Source organism: Takifugu flavidus, chromosome 12 (assembly GCF_003711565.1).
Source record: "Takifugu flavidus isolate HTHZ2018 chromosome 12, ASM371156v2, whole genome shotgun sequence".
NCBI classification, from domain to species: Eukaryota; Metazoa; Chordata; class Actinopteri; order Tetraodontiformes; family Tetraodontidae; genus Takifugu; species Takifugu flavidus.
The window spans coordinates 928,429-945,697 of record NC_079531.1 but is presented as its reverse complement, the minus strand read 5'-3'; the positions used below and the strand labels follow the sequence as shown (position 1 = coordinate 945,697).

General features: G+C 46.6%; 1 protein-coding gene across 1 annotated transcript; it reads left to right on the top strand.

Moving 5' to 3' along the window:
* The first annotated feature begins 9,727 nt into the window (after nucleotides 1-9,727).
* On the top strand, nucleotides 9,728-11,693 carry foxl2a (forkhead box L2a). Its single transcript, XM_057050448.1, has one exon. The coding sequence runs from the start codon at nucleotides 10,045-10,047 to the stop codon at nucleotides 10,963-10,965; it is 921 nt and encodes a 306-aa protein (XP_056906428.1). The 5' UTR covers nucleotides 9,728-10,044; the 3' UTR covers nucleotides 10,966-11,693.
* The last annotated feature ends 5,576 nt before the right edge of the window (nucleotides 11,694-17,269 follow it).

The following is a 17,269-nucleotide window of genomic DNA, read 5'->3' as shown; positions in this document are numbered from 1 at the left end:
GTGCCGGCCTTTGATGTTGAACACGCCAAGGTTTGCCTCCGCCACCCCGCTACAGAGAGGCGTGAGGAGGGTTGTGGCGCTGGACCGAGCCAGTCACCTCACATCAGGATGACCTTTTGACCTTGGGCAAAGCACACCTTGTCCATTTTGACAATGGTCAGAATAATAATAAGCATTTATTCCTTTATTGCCTGGAAGGCGGACAGGCCTGTGGAATACACGACCATTGGTTGGCAGCGGCCATCTTTGATTTTACTCTACTGTTAAGGCGCGTGCACGTGTGGGTTCTGTTGACAACGTTTCGGGCCGAACCCACAACGACGTGCACTCTCCTGGAATGTGGAGGCGCAGACATCTCCAGGGTTTGATCCTGGAGGTGTTTGATACGTCCCCTCGGTGAGACAGATGGATGATGAAGGGGCAGAAGCTGATAAGGTGGTGCGACATGAATGAGACTCCCCGAACACACACACACACACACACACACACACACACAGATGCACACTTCTCCATCGTCTGCTGAGCTTCTCGCTTCAGCTGAGACGGAGAATGCCTCCTTTTCATGTGTGTGTGTGAGCAGAGAAGGTGTGAAAAGTCTGACTTCTAATTCACCTTCTTCCACATACGGGTTAATTCTTCTTTTCCATCCGGCCTGCTTAATATTTCAGAACGGAGCGGCATTACAGAAGGACCCCCCTCACTCAGATTTAAAGGATTTTTTCTACACCCTCCCCTCCCCAGTCTCAAGCCCAGAACCTACAACCTCCCACCACCACCACGCTGTGTTCTTTTAGAGAAACTGATGGAAATTTCTCCTCTTTCTGTGTGTTTTTTAGGTCTCTCTGAGCAGGTAGAAGCTGTTCAGAATGACTCCTCTACAAAACTAACAAAACATTGCGTAATCAGGCCGGGATCAGTCAGCCAGAGCTTCTTTTAAGGCTGCCTGCACCCTGTGAGGCTCCACAAGGGGGCAACATTCGTAGGTCAAAGACATGGATGGCATGTTGGTACAAACTGCTGCTTTACCAGGATGTGAGACGTGCACAGCTGGATGCATCGAGCCCTCCTTTAGCAACGGACCCGAATCAGAACCTTGTTGTAGTTCATTCTCATCAAAATGATTCATGTTCAAACGTTTATTATTCCTCTCGGATTTGGTGATGTCATAATTGATTGGAGCTCTGTTCTCGGTCAGACTGGTGACCATCTGGGCGTGAAGCAACACAAACATCCAACGACCAAAGCTTCTTCTCTACCTTCATCTCTGCTTGCTGGTAGCCGGTGCTGGTAATACCAGACATGCCCCGCAAAGGCTCATAATTGCCAAGCGCTCTTAGATGGCCAAATGGGATTATTTCTTCAAAAGAAACATTAGCTGTCTTTAAGAAGGACTGGGAAAGATTGGGACTTACTTCTCCCCCTTAATCTGGCAAAATATCCCCACAGTCACACTCCTCCACCTGGCTCCCATTACCCTTCCACAAATCCCTAATCCCCCCGTTTGTTTTCCCGGATAGAGACCAAGAAGACTGGAAGGAGGGAAGAGTGAAGAAGGAAAAGGAAGGCAGGAGTTGGGTCCTGAATGATGCTGATAATGGTGATTTGCCAGTGAAATTCTTTACATTGATAAACATTGAGCAGGAATAATCACGTGCATGTGTGTGTGTGTGTGTGTGTGTGTGTGTGTGTGTGTGTGTGTGTGAGGCTTGCTTCAGTGGTCTCCGATCTTTAATAAAAATATTGTTTGTGTTTCTCCTGATTGGTAACACATTGGACCCGGGTAGGGAACCGCCAGGGCTGGGGTCCAGGGTCTTGGACAGACCGGGGGTCCTGTTCTCCAGGGGTCTCTCCTCTGGTCCTTCTTCTTCTCTCCTCAGAAGTCCTGCCTGCTCAGGGGGCCTCGAGGGGTGGCGGGGTCACCCCTGAGAGGTGTCCTGCCGTGGGATGACCCCGCACTGGCTCTATCGGGGGGTAACCTTAGTCCTTTCCTGACGCACCCCCTCCCTTCCCCACAGGGATGTAATACACGCACACAAGCCAGTCAAAGAACAACCACACAGGACGATGAAATACACGTGCAAACTCAAACTTCCCATGCCGCACTACTGCTGGTGGGCGAATCATACTGGTTATAGTGGGAAAGAGAGGCTGCATGAACTGGTCGACATAGCTAGACAATATCGCCGCCCACTTTTTCCACTATTAGGCTAATGACACCTGGTTATAGTAACACCTGAACTTATGCACACACCTATACAGACGTTACCGAAGAGACCGTCACGCAGGCTCCATCCCAGCTGCGCCTGCCTATATTCATCTCTGTTGTCTTGACAACACCTCGGATTTGAGACTCGGAAACGCCATCGCGAAGGTGAAAAAATAAGGCAGCAGTGGGGTGGCAACAGGGTGGCAAAGAAATCAGGAATGTTGGGAAAGTGGGACAACAGCGAAGTGAAGGATGAAGAGAGAGCGAGCCAAACCTCCAACACATGGACCTTTTATTAGCTCATGGAGTTAACAGGCAGCAGCGACACTCTGACATGAGCTCATGTGTTTGGACAGATCTGCTGAAGGTTTAAGACCAGTACCGAAGCCTTATCTGATCCAGAGATAAAGCCTCTTGCTAAGAATGAGAGGAAACGCACACACACACACACACACACACACACGGAGCAGCAGCTATAGTGTGAATGAACAGCCCAAGGGGAGTCGAGGAGCGACAGAGAGCGAAAAGATGAGAACGAGCGAGTCCGGTCCTGGATGGAGGCTGAAAGAGGCTGAGTGAGTCCTGGGAGAACGTTTAGTCGACATGGGTGTGTGACGGTGGTGATGTCAGCGTGAAGTCAAAACGTGTGGACAGATACGAGCATGAGAGTGACCGCACGTGCTCGTGGATGTCTCCGTTTTATGAATGGATAGAGCAGAACGCTTTAGCCATCCCATCAATATATTGTTTCATTTTAATGGTATCAGATGGCAAAATCCAGTCTGGAGCCTCCGACTCAGTGAAGCAGCAGCTCCGATGAGGTTTTAATGGATAAAAATAATATTTTTTTAGTTTTTTACAGAAAGCTACTTTGCTGTACTGTTTCATTTAAATACTGTGTTTTGTTTTGAATCTATAATTTGCTTCCGTGTGTGTTTGCAGCTGATTTACTTCATGTGTAGAATATTTCTTTAGCATTTAAATTCTGCCAGCTTGGGAGAATCGGCCCGTCTCTTCATCAGCAAGTCAACGCGGACGCTGGAAAAGGCCGCGGGATTATGTGTTCGGAGAAGTTTTATATATGAGAGAATCCCCGTCGCTGCCGGTGTAATTCCTTCCATCATTTGTTTTTCATCTTCACCTCCCGCACAAGCCGTCGTGTTGTCTGCGCTGGGACGCCGGCGTCCACCGTCAGCGCTGTTTAGAAGCCCCCCTGAGCACTTATGTGTAGTATAATTAAGGTACATTAACACTCATTTGTTGTCCTTGAAGCTACGTGTCTCTTATCTCTTCCGTGAGACGGGTTTCTTCATCCGTGTGGCGGTCCGGCCGTCGGTCCAGTGGATCGCCACAGCTTGCCGAGGATTTGGTGCCCAGCGTGATGTTGCTTCCTGCAGGAAGAGGGAGAGCAGGGAAAAAGCAAAACAGGACATCTTCAGATCTGTCAGGGGAGCAGCTCCAGTCCTCCTCTCTGCCCTTGGGGGGAAAAGGCTCCAGAGGAAGCGGTCTCTGCGTCCTTTTATCCCCCCTTCTCTGCCCCGGCCCTGCTCTGCTCTCTGTGGGACATGTGCTCCTTTCCAATACTCCTCTTTTCCCTCGTGACATTGAATCAAACGGCGTCTCGATCTGCTGAATTTGGGAAGTTTTTTTTTGTCTTTACGTACAATTTGCAAAAGTAGAAAACTGCCTCGTTTATTATTTATTCCGAGAAACTTTTTACTTCTTCTCATTTTTGACATTTGCGTTCATTTTAAATATTTCCACGCACCTTTGCACAACATGTGCATTATTCTGGATGTGCTTTGCAAGAGTCCATTTCCTCTTCTCATTTTATTTGCATGGATAATAAATTGGTTCCACTTGGGTTTTACTTTTTCTGCCACCCATTTTCAACTCCAACCATGTGTCGGACCTCCGTGAAGAAGGAAGACGGTGAATTCTTAATTAGATTCTCATCTTTTACGTCAGAAAGAAAGCTTTGTTCAAACACATATACAATTCAAATATATGCAAAAGTATGAAAAAAGGAGGTCTCTGGAGTCAAAACATTTTTGAATAGCGAGCTCGGATGTGTCAGTATTCCTCTTCCTCATATCTTCCTGACTGATCCAAGTGCAGCCCGGAGGATTCTGCATCTGCCAGTTGGCAACAGCAACCAAAACCTCCCATCAAACCATCTCATCCTCCGCTGTTAGTTAACCTACTTAGAAACTTCCATCGTGGCTACCAAAACCACCGTGGTGTGTGTGTGTGTGTGTGTGTGTGTGTGTGTGTGTGTGTGTGTGTGTGTGTGTGTGTGTGTGTGTGTTCCTCCATTTCTTGTTTGTTATTGTGGTCATGGTGGAAACCCAAGGATTCTGGAATTGGGGCGGCTAGCGTGGTGTGTTGTGGGCAGTCGGATCCAGCGGATCTGGAGGAGCAGTGTGTGTTTCTGGTGTGTTTAGGGCTTCAAGATTCCATCTTCAAAACACGTGCGCATCTATCTGAAGTGGCCTCGGACGTCATGGGACAGGTGCAAAGGCAAACTCCCAATCTGTTCACGCTCAGGTGTTGTGTTGTCCTTTTCCTTTCAGATTTTACTTCCATTAACAAAGATCATCTCAGAAGCTGCCGAATTAATCAGTGGAAGTCGTCTAGTGGGGGCTGTAATCCCCCAGGAACCAATCAGTCCCATTGCCATTAGCAAAGTAGCATAGCATAGGCTTTGACCTATACATGCGCTTAATGAATAATAAAAAAGATGTGGAGATAATGCAGCAAAAAATAAAAGAACAATAGACAACGCTGATGAGAGCGAAAGAAAACATGTGAGGATAAAACAGACAGCTGGTGTTCAGCGGCGACCGGCTTCCCGTTGCTCTTTTTCCATGCAGTGTTTAGATAACATCGCTCACCTTATTCACTGCAGCCCACATGCACTCCGCTATTGTGGAGGGAGGCTGGCACGTCGGGGAGAGGAAGAATAACCCCGTCCGGTTACCCTAACAACACTGTGGTCGGGTGCAGGCTGTGCAAGAAAGAGTGTTGAGAGACGTAGGCACGAGTAAAAATACAGTCAGCTCGCGCCGTCGTGATGGATGAAACGCTGAAGTCAGACATTTTTCTGAAAGTGCTACACAGAAATGTGAAAATAAAATCCAAAACTGTATGCAAATGTCCAAAAAGTATATAACATCTAGCTGGTAGATAAAGGCTTTTGCACATGGGGAAAGCCATAGTTTTAATCCCATTATCGGTGTTGTTTTGGCTGCAGACGGTAATAAATGAGTCATGTGACTGAGATACAGGAACTATTCCTGTACACATGGGCAGACATGTGCACTCCTGCTTCAAAAGATCCTATCAAATCTGATTATGTGGGCTTTTTTTTTAGGAATTTACCTGGAAAGATCCAGGTTACGTGAAATGATGGCTGCGTGTGTCGCCATGGCAGCAGCTGAACTCATGCTGCCACGCTTGAGTTTACTTCCATCTGTTGGACGTCTTATCCTACACGTCAAGTCTTTTTGGCAAAACTACACACAGGAAAGTTTAAAAGACGACGATTTGAAGCTGGAAAAAAGGCGAGTGGGGCGCAGACGTGGGTCGGGAATAGAGGCGAGCAGCTCTGAGGGGCAACACATCCTCCTTATCTGATGTTCCTCACCGGGACGGACCACCAGAGCACAGCAGTGCCCCCAGACAGGCGGTGAAACACACCTCTGCTGTTCTGCACCATTAACACACACCTTTCTCACATGCTGCTCAACTGTAAAGGTCAGCGTCCCCCCCCCCCCCCCCCCCCCCCAGAAGACGTGCGTGAAGAAATATGACGCCCGCTGCTCTGAACGCATCTATACAGCTACAGGGTGAAATACGCGCGCCAGAGTCGGAGCGCTGCTTGTCAGGGCCACGCTTTGATCTGTCTTCGAGGTGTCAGTCGGCGGCCATGTTTGTTTACCCAGCGAGGTAGGCTACCTGTGTAATTACCTCTAACGAAGTGGCTTGTTTTGATTTGAGCTGAAATCCAACCCCCCCAAGGCAGGATGAAGATGTGGAAATGGGTTTGAGGTTGTGGATTTGGAAGTGTGAGCGTGAGGCTGGGACTAGTTAAGCTCCTTCTGGGGAGGGAGAGCGAGGCTCTGCCAGGGAGTTCTGGGAGTTCAAACCCTGGCGGAGGCTTTGTTTGATGTCCTCTCCTCCTCCTCCCATCAGAGCTCACCTTTTTCCCTCTTTACCCATCATCCGTTCCTTCTCCTCCTCGCACGTAAACGTGCTCCCCGTGCACAAACGTGCAAAGCAAAGCCTTATTGACTCAAGCGCTCGCCGTCGCACGATCAGAACGCACGACCGCCGCTGCTGCGAATCATTTAGGCGCTGGCGGCGTTTCAAGAAAAGCTCAAAGCGAATCTTGTTGGCGGGAGGCCGCGGCGCTTCACCTCCGCGCAAAGGTTAGCGCGAACACAATGTGTCTCCGCTCTGCTGCGTCCTCTCGCCTCACCTCTGTCCTCATCGTGACTTCCCCTCCGCATTGTTCCTCTTCTCATCCACGACGTTCCGATTCCCCGCTCTTATTGGAATGATTCTTCTCGCCCCCGGGTGTCGTCATGGGCTGGACCGCACGTCGCCCTCGTGATGATGTTCCCATCATAACTGCTCCCTCAATGCAATCCCAACACATATCGTAATTCCCAGATTGCACTTGTACTTCTCTCTTAGCATTTTCATTTTTTGGTGATTTTGTGATAATAATAATTAAAAAAAAGGTACTTTATTGTTACTGTTATTGTGCTATCAGCATAATGGCGATATTCAAAATACCCAGTCTATGTTCCAGTCTGGTCCTGGTGACAGTCTATTGTCAAACTGGGACCATGTGTGCATGATCCATATGTGTTTGTGTTGCTCCATCTGCATCCCTGCTCAGCTTTAATCCATGTGGGCAGGGGGAGCTGGAGAAGATGGGCGGAATCTGGCCGTCACTGTTTATTTGCTCTATCTCTCTCTTCTTTTTGCAAGGAACAAGAGCCATGTTGGAGACGCCACATGAGCGCTGAGGGTACATCCTTCTCCTTCCTCCTCTTTCTTCCCTTTCACCTCACCCCCCCCCCCCCCACACACACACACACCCCCCACCAGCCCTCAATCTGCAATCTCTTTCCTGCACCTAGCGCCGATTCCGCTGAAGACACGTCTGCGTTTTTGTTGTTTCATCACCCGAGCTGCTGAAAATGAAGCAGGAATGGGAAGGAGCCTTTTCTCTGGGACAGAGCCTCATCACACCTTAGCGCTCCCAGATGTAAACACGTCGCTATCTTCACTGAATTTAACAGAAAACAACCTAAAGTGCTCAACATTGCTAATAAATCCTGAAACTTTCTAAACTAGCTACAATCCTTTGACTTTAACCTCGTGGTTTAGAATCATTAAAACCACCTCATTTCAGGACTAAAACACAAAAATCATTCATGTACTTTTCCTATAGACTCTCACATTATCCACTCAGAAACTGTTATTACCGATATTACCGAACTAACCCTAATAATAATAATAATAATAATAATAATAATAATAATAATAATAATAATAATAACAACGCCACTCTCGGGTCCAGGCCCGGATGCGTCCGTCGCATTCCAGCCTCACGCGCTATCATAAACATCCCAGCTCCAGCTCCGCGCGGGCAGGAAGTGTGCGAGGACAGGAATTCCACTCTTTCATATTCCATTACGGACTCTACCATGATGGCGCTCCGGTTGGTTCCGCGTGTGAGAACACACAAGTGGGCCTGCGTCAGATTAAACGCGTGTTGTCGAGGCCACAGGTCAGATTCCCGTGTGTGTCCTAACGTGAACGCACACACGCACACACGCACACGCGCAAAGCGGCTTGAAAGCGTCTTTTCTTTTTCTTTCTGTGTTTTCTTTTTTACATTCCCAGGTCGCGTCTCATTCTGCACCGAATCTTGTTTGTAATAAAAATCGAATTTATTTCAAGTTGTAAATGACTTTATGTGCGTGTCCCAGAACTCCGATTGGGCCTCGTTTGTTCAGGAAAATACTTTTGGAACTTTATTACTACACTTTATTACTACAATTGTGAGCACGAGCAAGGTGTCACCTCAGAAACGGTAACAGCCACGCGCCTCCGTGCGTGAGGCCGCCAACCGAACATTCCTTGAGGCCAGTTTGTGTCTCAGCCTCCTGATTTATTTACCGATCTGCGACGTGTTCGTTTGGATTTGGTGGGATGCGCGTGAGTGCGGCTCAGACGAGCACGTGTACGTTGGCTGGAAAATGTTTCACTTTGTTTTTATTTTGCATTTATTGCACATTGAAACTGTATTTTTTTTTTACAAATATTTATCCTGGGTTCTCGGTGGGATGCGCGATCACACGCACAGTTTTGGTCACATAAATGTCCATCTCACGTTGCCCGTTTCTGAATATCTTTAAATATCTAAATTTATATTAGTTGGGTTTTTTTGGTTTTGTTTTGGGTTTTTTTTTGCTTAAACTCACTTTTAAAACCTCTGATATAGTGAGAAAAACACGACGAGAATGCTGAGATCGACCGATGTTTTTTTTTAAAAAAAGAAACTTAAAAATAACGGCTGTTAAAAATTGAGTTTCATGCACTTGCGCATGCGAGAGGCCTGTAGAAACCCACCTGCATTTCTACGCAAAAAAAATAAAATAAAATCAAGATCCTTCATGGCAATAGATTAATATTATTTGGTCATTGGATCGTCGCTCTAATGAACGTGTTGAATGATGTAATATTTCCACTGAGTGAAACCGGCCTCTTAAAGAGCTGAGCGGTGCTGAGATTATCAGGAAATTCTCTCCGCCATAAACACGCAGGAACGAGACATTGAAACAAGGAGTTACATCGCGTTGGAAGGCTTGAAGCTGTGGCTCTGGGATAATTGCACGTTGAGAGATGCTTGGCTCTCCCCGAGGCTCAGCTGCCCGGCCAGGCTGCGGACTGGTGCAGGGTGATGACACACACGCCGGTGCTGCTCCACCTGCACGGACCCCCAGAGCACGGAAACACACACCCGCAGAAAGCCGAGGGGACCCGCATGGGTGGCCGGGGAAATGGATACCCCACTTACTTCGAGCAGAGCTAATTAAGCAGCCATCTTTCCAATTTTTTTTTAAAGACAAACGCAGAAATTCTGAAAGGGTTTGTTGTCCGGCTGCACTTTTCTTTTTATTTAATTTGATCAAATTAGAACGAATTTTACGAGGACAGAGGAAAATACAGTATTAACACATGGGGGGGGGGGGGGGGTGCTAATCAACATAAAAAAGTATGAAAAGAGAAAAATGATAGACTGAGACGAGGTTAAAACTTCACGTTTCGTCATAATCAGGATGTGTTTGGTTTTACGCTGATTCGAATCATAAGACCGAGTTTTATTTACAGCCTGTGACCAAAAAAAAAGAAAACTTGTAAATAACAGCAGCATATTTTTTGATTCACTGCAACACGCACTCATCGCGACGCGCTCGGCTGCCTCGAGGAGAGCAAGAAAGGAGCACGCAGGCTGCCAGCGGGCCTGAAAAAAAGAGAGGAAAGGGTTGGGCTTATGCGCTTATGGTCTGGGAGCACAATTTGGGTTGCGCCTTCACCAGAGAGCACTCAAGAAAATCTCAGCTGAAGAGAGAGAAAGGTCCACTGCCTGTGGGAACAAATCCAAGATTTCTGCGTGCACGGTTTCTCGAGGCACCTTCCAGCTCGCCGTGCATCCTGCGGCTCTGCAGCTTCGTGCTCGCCGAGTTTACGCGAGCGACCTTTAAAATTCGTTGGTTTTTTTTTTTGGCGTTTGGACCGCTCCTGTTTTGGTGCACGCGATGATGGCCACTTACCAAAACCCGGAGGACGACGCAATGGCCTTAATGATCCACGACACCAACACGACTAAAGAGAAAGAGCGACCCAAAGAGGAGCCGGTCCAGGACAAGGTTGAGGAGAAACCGGACCCGTCCCAGAAGCCGCCGTACTCCTACGTTGCTCTCATCGCGATGGCCATCAGGGAGAGCTCCGAGAAGCGCCTCACGCTGTCCGGCATTTACCAGTACATCATCAGTAAGTTCCCGTTCTATGAGAAAAATAAAAAGGGCTGGCAGAACAGTATCAGGCACAACCTGAGTCTCAACGAGTGCTTCATCAAAGTCCCGCGGGAAGGCGGCGGCGAAAGGAAGGGGAATTATTGGACCCTCGACCCGGCCTGTGAGGATATGTTTGAGAAGGGCAACTACAGGAGGCGCCGGAGGATGAAGCGGCCGTTCAGACCCCCGCCGACTCACTTCCAACCAGGGAAATCCTTGTTTGGCGGAGACGGCTACGGCTACCTGTCCCCTCCTAAGTACCTCCAGTCTAGCTTCATGAACAACTCCTGGTCCTTGGGCCAGCCGCCCGCTCCAATGTCCTACACGTCCTGTCAGATGGCCAGCGGCAACGTCAGTCCGGTGAACGTCAAAGGGCTGTCAGCTCCCACGTCCTACAACCCCTATTCCCGGGTACAGAGCATGGCGCTGCCCAGCATGGTGAACTCTTACAACGGCATGAGTCACCACCACCACCCGGCGCACCCGCACCACGCGCAGCAGCTGAGCCCGGCCACCGCGGCCCCCCCGCCGGTCTCCTCCAGCAACGGCGCGGGCCTTCAGTTCGCCTGCTCCCGTCAGCCCGCGGAGCTCTCAATGATGCATTGCTCGTACTGGGAACACGAAACTAAACACTCGGCGTTACACACGAGGATTGATATTTAAACACTTCCACGCTGCTCTGGGCCGAACGAGGACTTTGATTAGAAAAGCGAAACCATTTCCTGTGATTTCAAACCTGAATCAAGCATCGCGACTGGCTGCTTGGCTCCAGATGACGCCAGAAATACCTACGTGGAGGTATCACCACGGACACAGTTGACCCAAATGGAACCGGGAGGTAAAGCAGCCATGGAGACCCAACAGGTAGCACAACATCTGGAGCCATTTGGTGCGCCTGCTTTAGGACTCATGGCCGTAATTCTGTATTGCAGTCACCATTGAAAGCAACGCTATTATAGATTTGTGGCACGCGTAATGATTTACGCACGGTTTGCCTTGGCCAAATGAGGCCGCGCTTCAGAGGTCCTAATGAAGCTCGAGCTTTAATTGAGTCCGTGGTCAGTTTTGTCTAACTTGTAGCCAGCGAGGCCTGCAAAGCTCACCTCAAATCCTTCTTCTAACTTTCTGTAGGTTAGAAAGTGAAAGTGTGTTTAAAGACTGTCAAAACAATTCAGGGTTCTTTTCATATTTCTGCATCCAACATGTATGTGTATCATTTCCAATATGACAACAGCCAGCCAGGTTTTCTTAATCTTTCTGATTATTATTTTTGTAAATAACCTGATTAGCCTTTTGTTTCGTTGATCTTGGGGCCATGTTTCATTCTAGCACTTTTTCCTTTTTTCTAGGTTTGAATTTCTTAATAAACTTGTTTTTTTCTTAAAGTGGCACAGCAGTTGTGTAGTTATCTATTTTGCGCTCTAATTTAAAAACAACAACAACAATCGACTAAACAACTAGAATGACGGCCACGCAAAATAAGTTTTTCAGAAACTTTTAATTAAAAAAGACGTTTTTCGTCAGGTTTTCTATTTAACATGCTGCGTGCTAACAGTGTTAATGAGGCATATCTCAACAATATGACCTAATGTTTAATGCTATCTATGATTAACAGGCGATGTGTGGAAATTTAACATCGTTGTATTTTCTGTTTTTAGATATTTACTCTTACAGCTGTATAATCAAAACAAATTGTACGAAAATATATTTAAATTCACATTCACATTAAATATTTGTGACCGATAATAGCCAATAACTTCTGTATTAATATTACGATAAGAAAAAAACAGGTTTAATTGCTTGTTTGTTCAGTTACTCAAGTTACTCGTTTCAATGAAGAAAATTGACGTAATTCAGGGGAAGAATTAGGAAACCAATGCATGATTTCTTGGCTTAAATCATCGTCAACAAACATAATCAGGTCCGCATTTGATTTGTTGAAGGCCATCGGGTCGCTCTTACGGTTCTCAGCCCCCAGAACATCCCGGCCCCGCCTCGGGTCCGCTTCATCTGGAATAGATTGTTACGATAAAGGGAGGATTTGTACAGTAAACTCACCGTTTTGACAGCACAGAACTAGCGTGCACGGCGAAATATGGTGATGAAACCAGCTATCTGCCAAATATACGGCCCAAGGTTTAGCAGCTTGTAGTGGAGTGAAGTCAGAGGTCATTATGCTGACGCACGTCCGGGGCAAACGTGGAGAAAGTGGAGGTGTGGAGGCCACTGTCAGACGCCATCCCATCACCCTGAAGCGCATAGAAACGCTCAAAGCAAGTTCCAAAGACGAGCTCACGTCTGAAGCAATGGAGCCGACCATCAATGTGTGTGTGTGTGTGTGTGTGTGTGTGTGTGTGTGTGTGTGTGTGTCTAAAACGAATCCACTATAATATTCTAAGCCAGTGTTTGTCCCACAGAAATAGGAAAGCGACACAAATATCTCCAACTTTACGCGCTAAGGTTTCGGAACCTTGACCCGTGACGGAGTGACGACGCTTCCGGTCCGATCGCGGCCTGAAAATGTGGCTCTGTATCCTTTCTGCTTCCTCACATTAATGCTTCGTAAACACAACGAAGATCAGGGGGTGTTCGAAGCCAGGTTTACCAAAAGCAACACAGACCAGCCCCGCGGCTGGAGCGACACCACCGATTCACTGGTTCTTCACACAATCTCTGGATTCGGTTTATTATTTGTAACAAATCCGTTGCTGGTAAAATCAGAGCTCCGTGTGTTGTGGGGGACGACGCTCAGGGCTGAACCATTAGCTGATTTTAAGCCTATTTCGGTGCACTTGGGCGCGGCAGGTGCGCGTTTGCGCAGCAAAGTTGTCAGTTGAGTTCCCGGGAACAATGGGCCTGCATACAGGATGTCTCGGAGATAAGAGCAACCTGGGTTCACGGCTCCAGCAGCTTTCAACTATATTCCTCTGTGACAGACGCTATCACGGGTCGCCGTGCTCGTGAATATGCATCAGGGACGCGTTGGTGTCCAGGGTCTCAGCTCAGAACATCGGCGGCTGTTTCAAATGAACCAATTCTTTTCATTTAATCGATTTAATCGGAGGTGTTGTGGATATTTTAACGGTTGTCTACAAATTATTACAAATATTTTCGACTGTAATTCAGATCTAAATGTCCCACGTCCGCTTTGAATCCCCAGAAGGGCCGATTAGGAGATGTTATTGTCTTATTTCTTCGCCATTTTCTGCTGGAGGTGAAAAGGTTCGGCTTCACTTCCGGGCGCCGTTTCCGCCGAGCGCGCTCCGAATAACCGTGATTGTATCCTTTGTTGTGCTTTCGCGGATGACAGATTATGATCAACAAGACGAATGAGGTCAACTCATTGTGGAAGCAACGCGCTCGGCTCCCCCCGCCCCCCCGCACGGAGCGCGTACCTGTTGTGTTCCGGGTTTGACGGCCTGCATGCTCCACGGGGCACCGGCGATGCGACCCGGCCGGTCAAGTCACACGCAGGTTGCAGGCTTCCCAGTGCCGACACACAATTGAATTCCTGACATTCCCGCCGATGTTTGAGCCCGAGCAGCAACAGTTTCCACCCGGGAGCGGCGCGCGTCACCCCGAAGCCATTGAAAGCCCGAGTGGGGGTCACAACTGTTTGGGCCACATCTGCTCCAAACAGGAAAATATGCAAAGATTTGATTCGCAGAAAATCCGGGAATTGTTCTGATGGCTGCCGTTGCTTGTGCCGGGTCGGAGCAGAACCGCGGAGGGATCTGATTCTGGGCTATTTCCACTCATTGCGGGAGCAGCTGTTTATTTTCGGGGGCGTCCTCGGGTGAATCTGCGGTGTCATCAACCTGTCACGGTGATCTACGTGATGTTTCCACTCACTCCTGATCGCTATCTTAATGACAACCCAAAGAACAATGGAGGACATGTAATAATTTTTTGTAATAAGCCAAAACAATTTGAATAGAGTGTGTTGATTACACGGTCAGATTTTATAAATACGCCCCCCCGGTCAGCGGAGGGTCGCCACAAATACTCTGTCTATTAATACGCACAAGTGGCATCTCTTCAACATGTACTGTCATCAGAAAAATCATAACTTACTGACCCCTGGATGCCCTGAACCCTCGCAAGCGTCACGTGCGCAGTTACGTTAGAGTTTGAATCCGGTAAAGAAACGAGATTTTTTAAAACGTTCGTTTATTTCGTTCAATAATTTCCAAAGAGTGATTGGCAATCAAATTAAATATATATATATTTAAAATCGTGTTAAAAATGAATAATACCTATAGAGCTTTTTATTATTATTATTCTAAAAGTACCTTCCCGAAACAAACGGTTAAAATGCAGCCAGTGCTTTCACAACAAGAAATCTCTCAAAAAGTAAAGATTAAAACGTAAACCTAAAGCTTATTTTATTATTATTATTATTATTATTATTATTATTATTATTATTATTATTATTATTATTATTATTATTATTATTATTATTATTATTGTTGTTGTTGTTGTTATTATTATTATTATTATTATTATTATTATTATTATTATTATTATTATTATTATTATTATTATTATTATTATTATTCCGTTCTGTGCACTCAGTCGTCGCTTTCTTTGCATTTGATAAAATAGTTTCCAGCACCGTCGGAATCGCAATATTCAAATGTCAGCAAATTATGATGGAGGCATGAAAAGAGTGACATTATTTCTTATATTTGCCCTATTTTTTAATGAGAAAATGAGAGTTGATGGGAGACAAAAACACAAGATAATACAATTTGAATCTAACGCGAGACAGCAATCAGAAGCCACTGTCGTTTAAAGGTGCTGCTGAATCAAATAAAGCAAAATATTTTTGTATAACCGCACAAAATAATCTGGGTTATTTATATTAAAAACCTGCTGTTGCACGAACGCGCACTGTTCTCTTCTGTAACCACTGCCGCCCTGGAATCCAGTGTTCCAACACCCTAAACATTTCTTATATGAGAAGACCTCTCGACCCATGTCTGCGGGCGTCCTACATGAACCTGGGGTCTCCCACAACGCGCCGGGGCGCGCGCGCAGGGCCACAGTTTGGCTGACGTTAATTTCGCCTCTTGTCAGCGGAAAAGCGGCGCTTATACTGCGAAGGGAAACGCGATAAAACGCTTCCGTTCCCTTGATTATGAGCTGCAAATTGCTTTGTCGGGATTTAAACGGCGGCTCTTTTCCCATCGCGCACTGATGGCGTCTATTTTTAAAGCCCTTTCCTTTCGTGCCCCCACTAAAAACTTCCGCAGGCTTGGCAACAAGAGGCTGTTACAATAACGTTTTCTCCTGTTAACATTCCAATTAATCAAAGGTGGAACCCGGTTCCCTCTGGGATCATTAAGAGCCCGCACCTGTTCTTTCCTTACAGTCTCATAAACTGGAACAGCGCATTGGTTGGACTCTGGGGACAGCCAGATATAATCACTGCAACCAATACCACGCACACATTAGCTCCAAAAGACGCACAACATCAACATTAAACACTCACAACTGAGCTCATTCAGAACATTCCCAAACGGCCCCTTTCTTTCTTACAAAAACCGCGCAAGTTTATTTTGACACGGATTTGATCACGAGCTGAAAGAACTATAGGCGGAATTAAGCCCATTATTTTATCCCAGTTTGGAAGCGAGTGTTACATCTTATCCTTCCCTTTGCTCCGCCTCGGCGGCCCACTCCATTTCCAGCCATCTATCAAGCAATTACAGAGCTCTTGGCGACGCCACACAATTAAACAAATGATATTTTGATATTCGTAATTACACGCCTCCACGTAAGGGCCCCTTTCATGTTAAACGTGCTTTTTATTACACGGTCATCATCTGTGATAAGATTACGCACAACGTCGCTTTGGAATGAGTTAGGGTACATTTAATCAAATAAGAGGGGCAGTAATGGAAGCATGATGGATCCAGGGCGCGAGGGCCAGACAATTACAGCGTTATGAGGGGAACTTTGAAGGGGAACCTTTAACCCTGTGACACAATTCCAATGGCGCGTCTGCAACGTGGAGCCTGAAGAGAATTGAAATGCACGCGTTTCCGACAGAAGAGTCGGTGGTTTATGGTTTGGATCATGACGCCATGTGTAAACACGGCCGTGTAATCGGGAGATACGACACCGAACAGCGTCACTGGGCCACATTAAAACCAGAGAACCGTTTCAGACGAGCTGGGGAAATCCCAGCGCCGACATGTGCGGGGCGATGCTGCCCTCTCCTGGAGTAGCGCCGGAACTGCGCCAACTCATGTTAAATTAACCAAGGATCCTTTGGAATCTGGCAATAATCGAAAACAACAAAGGACGAAGGTTGAGGCCCCTTTTAGATGAAAAGAAGAATCCTGGAGGGGAGCCACAGACGAGGTGTCCACCAGACATGCAATACTGTAGATGTCACATACTCAGAGAACATGACACACACTGACATTAGTGATATATCTGTTAATTATGGAGTAGTTAGTGTCCAAGAAAGTATCACTGGAAGAAGTCCACAGTCACAGGTCACAGGTGCACTTTCAGGAGCTCGAGTCAAATTAAATTAAATAACAAAAAGAGCAATACTATGTTTGGACACTAGATGGCAAAAAAGCTCTTTATTTTCTGCTTTTACTCTTTGGACGCGGCTGTAACTTGTACAGGCCATTTATTATTACTGCATATTATGGTCAAGATGCCCCCCCCCCCCCCTCCCCCCCATCAAAAAAGGGGGAAAAAAACTCCATCGTTTTAATCGAGAAAATAATTCAAAACTGCCCCGAGGAGTTTGAAAAAGCCAAACTCTAGAAGTAAATGGCAAGAATTTCAATAAAAACAGTTAAAAGTCTCAACTTTTTCTTACTTTATAATTAATATTGTAATCTAATCTAACTGTAGTGATATAATTGTGGAAATTAAGAATAAACAACAGGCAAATGAATTGTGTGACCATCATTTTACTGACATTTTTAACTAAATTCAATGA

Coding starts and splice junctions, on each gene's coding strand:
- foxl2a (XM_057050448.1), top strand. CDS start 10,045: ATGATGGCCACTTACCAAAACCCGGAGGACGACGCAATGGCCTTAATG.